The sequence below is a fragment of the Watersipora subatra genome, chromosome 4, assembly GCF_963576615.1.
Source record: "Watersipora subatra chromosome 4, tzWatSuba1.1, whole genome shotgun sequence".
In the NCBI taxonomy this organism is placed as follows: domain Eukaryota; kingdom Metazoa; phylum Bryozoa; class Gymnolaemata; order Cheilostomatida; family Watersiporidae; genus Watersipora; species Watersipora subatra.
In genome coordinates, this window is record NC_088711.1 from 1,677,911 (window position 1) to 1,687,576 (window position 9,666).

At 38.3% G+C, this 9,666-nt stretch overlaps 1 protein-coding gene across 1 annotated transcript; it reads left to right on the top strand.

Moving 5' to 3' along the window:
- The first annotated feature begins 909 nt into the window (after positions 1 to 909).
- Positions 910 to 9,470, top strand: LOC137393170 (uncharacterized). Its single transcript, XM_068079607.1, has 7 exons — positions 910 to 1,423; positions 2,463 to 2,579; positions 3,128 to 3,253; positions 3,352 to 3,453; positions 6,975 to 7,193; positions 8,516 to 8,666; positions 9,078 to 9,470. Exons 1-7 carry the CDS (start codon positions 925 to 927, stop codon positions 9,226 to 9,228), a joined length of 1,365 nt encoding a protein of 454 aa, XP_067935708.1. The 5' UTR covers positions 910 to 924; the 3' UTR covers positions 9,229 to 9,470.
- The last annotated feature ends 196 nt before the right edge of the window (positions 9,471 to 9,666 follow it).

The following is a 9,666-nucleotide window of genomic DNA, read 5'->3' on the forward strand; positions in this document are numbered from 1 at the left end:
CAATAATGCATATGCAATCTAAAATAGCTGAAGAAATATTCGATCAGTACTACGAAACAGTATTCCATCACGCTTCACATGCAGTTATTCTAGCTCTATCTAAAGGAGCTACTGTAGCACCAGGTTTCCATCTGGTCAGGTCATTGTTAGGCACCCTGCAAGACTTCACCTTGGTTCCCAGTGTACGTGACACTAAAATGACAAAAGAACAAGTAGAAAGCTTGAAGGTTCTCATGACCGACTATACAGAACAACTTATAGCCCCGTATGACAAGTCTACCTGCTACAGAGCCTTGAACTTCTTAGAAGAGGATGAAAGCTCTTTGGTGAGACTGCCTTTGCACAGTTTGGTGCGCAAAGGCGCAGGAAAGAGCCCTGATGAGCACGCGGATGACATCGAGTATGTGCGAGAGAGACTTACCTCAGTAACTGTTGAGACCCATTTGCGTCTTCCTTGGAGATACCAAGCCGAGTTCAAGTATGCAAATTGCTTCTATTTCCACGAGCATTGTTAACGTGAGACATGCTGGTTTTTCTTAATTTTATCGGTTATGTGTTTTGAGCTATGTGTAACCTATTTTCTTTATTTTTAGCTTTTTGATGGCAGCAATAGAACCTGATGGTACGTCTGCTGGACCAAAACGTGACATAGACAGATACCATCGCTTGCTAATCGGTAATGGCAAATGGCACAAGCTTATAACAGATCTTCATCTTGCGGCACTCGTTAAGGTAGTTGAGAAAGGGGAAGATCATCCAGTGGTGAATTGTGTTCTCACAAATGTACTTTATGCATTCAGCTGTGTCATCAATGGAACTGACGTCTGCAGAGATCGTACATTGCAACAGCAAACTTTTCAGCATTTCTTTGAATACATATTCGAGCGCCTAAACGAGTCACGCAATTTGGACGGTGTCGTCGGAATGATAAAGATATCAATGATTACTATTCTACACAACTTCTCTTACTTCTATGAGCCATGCATACCGATCATGCGAGAACGAGGTACGATTTCTTTGGCACGAACTCTTCGTCTGCAGGCTCAAGACTCGGGTACTAGTACGGATTGTTTGCTTATTATAGCATTTCTGATGAATGAAGCTGATAGCAAAAAGTTGATGAAAATAGCGGATGATGAGCTAAGCTATCTGATCAGTGAACTAGAAAAGTCTATGCTCCGCGCCGGAGCATCTGATTACCACCCGGAGGAGATAATCGATGGCCTCAACAGAATCGCTGTCAGTGACATTAACAAGCTCAAGCTGATAGAGTGTGGGGTTCTCAAGCTGCTGAGCAAGTCACTCAACCCAGTTAAATCACACACCACCGTACACAGAGCCGCTGCAGCCAAAGCCATATGGAATCTGGCTTTCTCTGAAGAAAGCCGTGAGGAGATCAAAGCTCAGAAAGGGCTTATCTCAGGTATGAGGCTTCATGCTGATGGTCTTTTTCTTGGGCTGTTGATAGAACCTTCCCAAATATATTTCACCAAAAATGGCATTTGGGCAAAAGGTAAAAACCAATATTGTGAGAAATTTAGTGGAAGTTGTATAGTAGTCAGCTCTGATATATCTCCATATGTCAAACTATCATTCGACGACACCAGTATTCTGCTATGATTATGTTGTACATTCAATCTATGGCATGAAAACTTTATTTCATGTAATTAAATCTAGCCTTAAAACAAATTTATCTAGTTAATCTATTACAAAAATAAATAAAAAAGTAAATTATATGTAAAAATTGCTTAGTCATTAATAATTTTTGTTTCATATTAGATATTTTTTAATTTAATATTGAATGATCATGTCTAGCCTTTTCACTTGAGCCATATATATTTCACTCAAGCCAGGCTTTCCTCCCCTCGCATCGCTGTCACTTTTCCCTCATGATAACTACAAGGAAGTATTGTAACATTTGACAGAATTAACCTAACAAGTTTTGCTCATGTTTCTCTACAAGTTCTCACTTTAATTTTAAGAAAAGCTTCACAATTTTTCTTCCACTGGTGCAACCAACCAAGCCAGTCTTTTTGAGATCAGTAATTTCAAAACTATAAAATTCAACATGAAGCACTTGTTGCTATTACTTGAATCCTGTAGAGCCAAGTTATGTGAAAGAGAACTTTATAACTGATTTACAATACTGCAGTTTCTTGAAAAACTTCGTACATCGTATGATAGATATCACTCCGGTCGTGGTCAAATATCTGCTCAAACTTTCAAGCGAAATTCTATGTTGAAAAATTCATATTCTCAAGTGATGGTGAGTTGACTGTAGACTCAATGGAAGGCTTCTGAGAATGACTACACATGAGTGCATATTACCTGTTTGTTGTAGATAATAACTAGTTCGTTTTATACAGAGTACGTATATCTCTGTTCTGTATATCTCTATGCTCTGTATGTCTCTATGGCCAGCGAATATATCGTCTTTCGCACTTGTCCGCTCCTGTTGGCAGCTCTCAAGTCATTTAAAGACTCGGAGAACAAAGAGTTGCGGCTGGCCGTTTCAGGGGCACTTTGGCAACTGGAAGGTAAAGAGAAGCATTTAGAAGAAATCTCTGTAGATGTCAAAGGTAAGTTAGCTTTAACCATTTTCACGCTTTCTGTTTGTATTGCTGAACAAGGAAAAAAATGATAGTTTTCTATGTGTGGCTTCACTAAAGGCTGTCACTACAAATGTGTTGATAAGCTAATGTTACCATGTCAGTGATTACTAATGGTACTATTACTATGCCTATCATAGCTGTGATAGTGTTACCATACTAATTTCACGTCTGAAAGTTAGCTACTATTGCCTGGATGTACTCAGAGCTATACAACAAGAATTAAATAGTTTTTTGCTGCGATTCGTTGATTTCCTGTAACGGTGTTAGGACAAGCTTGTGATCACCACCTACAAAAACATCCCAAATTTGCCAGCCCACCTAAGGGCAACCCAAGATTACATTTGACTCTAGGACAAGGAAACCTGACTAGCTGGAGCATCATGAGATCTACATCCGCTGTTTCTCTCTATGGCTACAGAGACATCATTTCAAACACTTTATATATAGTCATATTGTGCTCATAAAGGTTATATGGCTTACTAGCAGGCCTCAGTTGTTGTTGTTGTACACTGTAGAAGCTGAGCAGAAGCACATCATGTTAAGCTACAACCACCAGGCAAAGACTGAGGTGAATAAGATGAAAGACCTGCTCAAACAGCGAGGATTCAAAGTCTGGATCGATCATGAACAGATCACAGCTGGTAAAGACAGCTGGCAGCAGCCGCTGAGTCTCCGTATTGTTTTATCCTTAGAGCCTTGAGAAGCAAACACCCTTACTACAATAGCCTTATTATTGCAGGTGGTTCAACACTGGAAGCGATGAGCACGGCTATCGAGGACTCCTGTCTGGTTCTCATATTCTTCAGCGAGCCATACAAGAACAGCATCAACTGCCGAGCTGGTGAGTGGCATATAGGATCCCTGATTTATAACTCTATCAATTACTCTCAATCAGACCTCTTGCCTCTGTCCAAGTAGTTCTTCCGTTTTATACAAATACTACTGAATGCCCGGCGTTGCATGGGCATTACAAAAGGTTTTTTCACAGAAAATTTATTTTAACCAACGTGCACATTTACCATTCTAACTTTTAAATGAAGGTGTTTGTTTATTTCTGTGTACTGTGTACTATAAGTTTAATTAGGTTTATGCTACATGTATATACATATCATACATATATTTTTAGCTTTTTGGGGAAGTCTGGGCACATCTTTTTTTCTAGTCGACTGGCAGTCCCCTGTGTCATTAAAGATTGGCATGTGTAATAAATATGTCCACAATTATCCCAGGTATGGAAACGTGGCCACATGACATAGTGGCTAGTGAGCCAGCCTGTCTGCAAAACTGACTTTTCCAAGTTCCATTCTAGTGCGAAGTGGTTTTTTCGTTCCTATAACTTTATTGCTAATACTGGACATACGACAAACAGACCAACAAACGCTTAGATTTATGTATATATGGATAAATTGTAGCATCATAAGGCTTTACGTAATTGAATGCTGCACTACTCCGAATATACGTTACCTTGTTATTGTTAGCTTATTCTTGTGATGAAAATAGTTTGAGGACTTGTGGTGGGTGGGGTGGTGGAGAGGTAGGTGGGAGGAGATTAGAGCTACTTAAGAATTCTTTAACAGTGGACAAAATAGTTAGCTAGTATTTCACTGAGCTTTAATAACTCTTTCAGCTGCCTCAATAATAGGAAATATTATAAATCTCTCATACTCTATATATTGTGATTCGTTTAGAATTTTGACAATTTGTTTGAATGTTTGCCTTCTATTACGACTTGTCTATTCATTTTAATGCTATTAGCTACCCATAAACCTGCAATCACCATAAGCCGTCAACTAAGGTGCAAGGGTTAGTGAAACTGTTGTTTTACATTTAATATGTCTTTTATAACAGTGTGTTGTTGATGCTTTGTATATTGAAAAAACTATCTACAGCGGACTATTTTAAGGTAGCATTCAATCTTAACTGATTGTCAACGATTCCATTTGACTTATTACCATATTTACACAACAATTACAACAACCAGCAAGCACAACAACCAGCATGACTGAAACAACAGTGAATTGACAAACTTGATGACTTGTAAAGTTTTGAAACCAGAAGATAGATTTAAAACCAATGCAGCAAGCATCAGCTTTTTCCAGTAACAGGTTATACAATATGTATGCATGTCTACATAGGTTCATAGGATAAGATGAGAAAACTAATAAATGTACATATTAATTTCTTTTAATACCAGTTCATGTTTGAACAGCTGTCATGACTTGCGACGCACAAATATCTGCAACTTTTGTGCAATGCTGGGTCAGGCCCTGGTAGTCAGCTAGCACGCTCGTACCTTTCATTAACACCAGAGATTGTTACCTGTACTTGTTGAACTACCCTCTTGTACTTTCACTACCCTCTTCGAACGCTCATTATTAAGTCACTGATTTGCATCAACTCGTCATGAAGTATGAGGTCATGTAGCTTTATTAGAAGGAAGGAAAGAGCGCTGAAAAGTGGTGCTGCAGGTATTGTATGTAGTACTAGTAGTACTAGTAGTAAACAGCAATTTTATACAAAACAATCAATACATCCTACTCTCATAACATAACTTTTTAATTCTCCAATCTGTTACATTTATACTGCAATAATAAGAGTACTTCCATGCCATCTCCTATTCACTACTCGAAGTCCTATTCACTACTTTCATGAGGGAACTTGTTTGACCTTGTCAAGACCTACAGTATATCATACTGGCCAGCTGTCTCCACACCTTAACACTTTTATCTCTTTTAAAATGTGCATATATATTAGTTTCCAATTGCTTTTGGGACTTTATCACATTAGCAGTGATATCAGGGGCTTAGTAATTCTATGTAGGTTTAGCACTCAGGACACGGGCCTGTACTCTGATTTTTGTGTTTTTCGCACGCTGCTCGGTCTCTACTATCTATCAGTTTTTTTGCTGTATATGTGGAGCGTTGGCGCGAACAGACGCAGTACAATTTGATATCTTGTTGAATGTGAACTGGAGTTAATCAGAACTCATTGTAGGAGTTATATGCTCTTTTGACTTTTTCCTGTAGCAGGAACTTTCCTTTTTTTGAGTCAACATGAGGGGGAAACAAAAGCACCAAACTACCAGCAATGTTAAATTATGTGAATTATTTGCATAAAAAATAACATCCTTTCTAAAAGAACGCAACAAGTCATCAGTGTCGATACCATATGAGACACCAGAGGGTTTTTCGTTATCAATCCACCCCTGTGAGTTAGCAAAACATGTACATCTAAGTAGTCTCATGAGCTAGCCTAGGCTCCATGAACACATAGAATTTCATTCCCAAACTGTAAATAAAGCAGATATTTCAAACCATACCAAACTTGCTGGCTGTAAGATGTACTCAAAGTAAAATATTAAAGCACCGTATCTTAATGTGAACCTGGCCGAGGCATGTAGTTGAAACAAACCTTCCACCTGAAACTTGACCAGTTGAAACAAACCTTCCACCTGAAACTTGACCAGTTGAAACAAACCTTCCACCTGAAACTTGACCAGTTGAAACAAACCAACCACCAGAGACTTGACTAGTTGAAACAAACCGTCCATCTGAGACTTGACCAGTTGAAACAAACCTTCCATCTGAGACTTGACCAGTTGAAACAAACCAACCACCAGAGACTTGACCAGTTGAAACAAACCGTCCATCTGAGACTTAACCAGTTGAAACAAACCTTCCACCTGAGATTTGACCAGTTGAAACAAACCAACCACCTAAGACTTGACCAGTTGAAACAAACCAACCACCAGAGACTTGACTAGTTGAAACAAAGCAATGACCTGCGACTTGACCAGTTGAAACAAACCAACCACCTGAGACTTGACCAGTTGAAACAAACCTTCCACCTGAGACTTGACCAGTTGAAACAAACCTTCCACCTGAGACTTGACCAGTTGAAACAAACCTTCCACCTGAGATTTGACCAGTTGAAACAAACCAACCACCAGAGATTTGACCAGTTGAAACAAACCAACCACCAGAGACTTGACTAGTTGAAACAAAGCAATGACCTGCGACTTGACCAGTTGAAACAAAGGTGAAGCAGTGAAAGGTCTGACCCTTAGTTATAAACATGTTTTAAGGTCACAATAATTTGAGGGATTATCTTGAAGAAGAATTGATACTTCACCAAAACAGCTCAGCATTAAGACTTGGCATGTGAACCAGCAGCTGACTACTTTATACCAGGCATCGTATTAATCACAACGCGTGTTATTAGCAGCTCAGGCTAAAACTATTATTCTTGTGGCTATAAATAGGAGACTGCAAGCTGAGTTGTTGAACTGCTTTGCTGGTCACCTGTCCGACCACATTAGATTTGCGGCAGTTGACAAGAAGTGACAGAAAGTATATTTTGCAGAGGCTGAGTATGTATTTGAAAGGCGCAAACCATTCATCCCAGTTCAAGTGCAGGCTGGATACACGCCCGAAGGATGGCTCGGCATTTTATTTGGCTCAAAGTTTCGGTATACCTTGTGTAAACCTGACAAATATAAGACGGAAGTAGAGGGGCTTCTGGGTAAAGTGAAAGAACTCGCCAGTAGTCAAGCCCAACCTGTAGCAGCCAAGGATGTACCAGGTAGCATTACAAACATCATCTATCATTATTTACTACTATTGGAGATGCCTTAGATGGAGATGGATTGAAGATGGTAAATTCTCTAGCTGGTCAGAAAAACAAAACCTAATACTTGTCTTCAACCTTGTATAAAGAGTTTCTTCATTAGCTCAGATAGTGTAGAATATTAACCAGCACATAGAAATAGTGTCTGTCGTACAGGGCAGTTGTCTAGGAATGTGAATCACAAACACAATTTTGACAATAAAGTATAACAACTTCATACTCAATAATTCTGAGGGCTAAATATTATGCAGGCCAGTATCCAAGAGTTTGATTCATGGCTTCTCTAACTAGTTACAATTGAAGGAAATAGGATTTGAGGTATGAATTTTAGTGCGGTTACAACTTTTTTTATATTATGATATTATAAAGTGCATTTAAATTTGCCTCTTTTAGGTCATCTTATTCGTAGTTGTTCATTAAGTGAGAACAACTATGCATGTTCACTGCATCGTTCACATAATTATATATAAATACATAGAGTAAGAACTGAGCCATTTTTATTTTTGTAACATGGTCAAAAAATAGAAATGTTTGCATGTTTCGCGGATATAATATTAATAAAGCTTGGTGGAAACGACATAGCCTTAATGTAGCAGTAATAAACTCAATGGACTTTTAAAATATTGCGGTAGACTCATGGCATGGCTCAGTGTAACATTCTTAGATTCCTAATAAGAGTTTGATAGCAAAGCACACACAGTTATATCTCTAGTAGGATTTGTTTGCTCAACTCACGTCAGTTTTAATTTAAACAATGTTCTTGGAACAAAGTGGTAATGATATATTACCATAAATGTTTCCGCCAACCTAATCGATTGCTAATTTACGTGTAATATTTCTTTCTTGCCGTTAGGGTTCACTACTGCTGGTACGCACACATGACAAACACTTGAAAATTTTTCAAGAAGAGATCACTTATAATTTGCTTGTAGTTATCTGCTCCATAACTACTTTTACAAATTTAAAAACTTGGCTAGTGACCCACTTCCTTTGATATCCTATTAAGTATACGATTTTTGGCATATTAGTCGATTTTTACTTTATTGATCAAAATTGCACTAAGTACATTACTAATAATCATATAATATACACATACGCACATACCAGTATGCATATGTGTGTGCACGAGTACGTGGTGTGTCGCGTGTGGTATGCGTGTCTAATGAACAAAGTCACAAGTCATACCAATACAGGTCTATTAGTGTGTGTGGACTTGCTCTTGAGATTATGTTTTCCTAATGGTTGTCTTCACATCTGGTATATATGTACTTGCATAGATGGAATCATACCAGCTTCTACAACCCTTCCTGCTACTACATCTCCTCAACTTCCCTCTCCTAGTCTTCCACCTTTGGAATGTGAATCATGGAGTTGGCAGCAGACCAGTGAATGGCTTGATGATAACAAACTAGGGCCAATCAAGGACAGGTTGTGCTACTGTACTACTAGTACTTCAGCTATGTTATGTGCGCCTGTCTTACAGTTGTGTATAGACTAGTATTATGCGTGTTTGTCCAATGTTTCATAAGTCCTATCAGTTCTATGCGAATAGGGATATATTCTTCGGCTTTAAGCTATGCACATGTACTCATCATCAATGTTTTATCAATTCGTGAACGACGCATGTACGGATTAACAATTTTCCTGCTTCAGCTTTGTCCATATATTATAATCTCCATGTTTGAGGTTTTCGCTGGTACATGTGGCATTTGATGACATTTTTTTACATTTGATGTATTTTTCTAAATGGCTTTAGGAGATGCTTGGGAATCAGGCCAAGGTCTGGTATGAATGTATTAAAAAAATGAGACAGCATTATGAACATTCATTGTTTTACAGTCTGGAAGATGCTGATGGAACGATGTTAGCCGAGTTAGCCATGCTCTCGTACCAACACAAGGATGTGTTCTATACATTGATATGCAGCAAAACTGGAGCAGACCTAGGCTGCATACTACGGTTCAGCAAAGCACTGAAAAAATTAACATAAGGCCAAAGTACATTCATCAACGATGGCTGACGAGGGCAGTACATACACATATGCACACTATCATCCTAACGACGTTGCCGGAGATATAACGATGCTGCGAGATTGCGCATCATATGTAAGAATTACAATACAATATTTTTTTCTAACAATTCAACCTCAAGACATGCATGCAATGAGGAAGCAGAAGTACAATCAACAAATTTCAGAGCAAGTTTATTATTTATTGAATACTTTACACCCATATACGCTTTCCAACCCATCATGGGTAATTCTATGTAATTCTTTACAAATTACACCTTTTTATATATTTAAACGCTGTTTTGTATAAAATTGTAATTTTTTTGTAGAGCTGCTCTATTTTGCTATTTGATTTTTAAACTAAAAATACAATAAACAAAATACAAAAAACCAATGCAACCATTGTTTGCATTGCCATAC

Coding starts and splice junctions, on each gene's coding strand:
- LOC137393170 (XM_068079607.1), top strand. CDS start 925: ATGATAAAGATATCAATGATTACTATTCTACACAACTTCTCTTACTTC. Junction 3,254..3,351: donor TCATGAACAGATCACAGCTG/GTAAAGACAGCT, acceptor TTATTATTGCAG/GTGGTTCAACACTGGAAGCG. Junction 3,454..6,974: donor CAGCATCAACTGCCGAGCTG/GTGAGTGGCATA, acceptor TATATTTTGCAG/AGGCTGAGTATGTATTTGAA.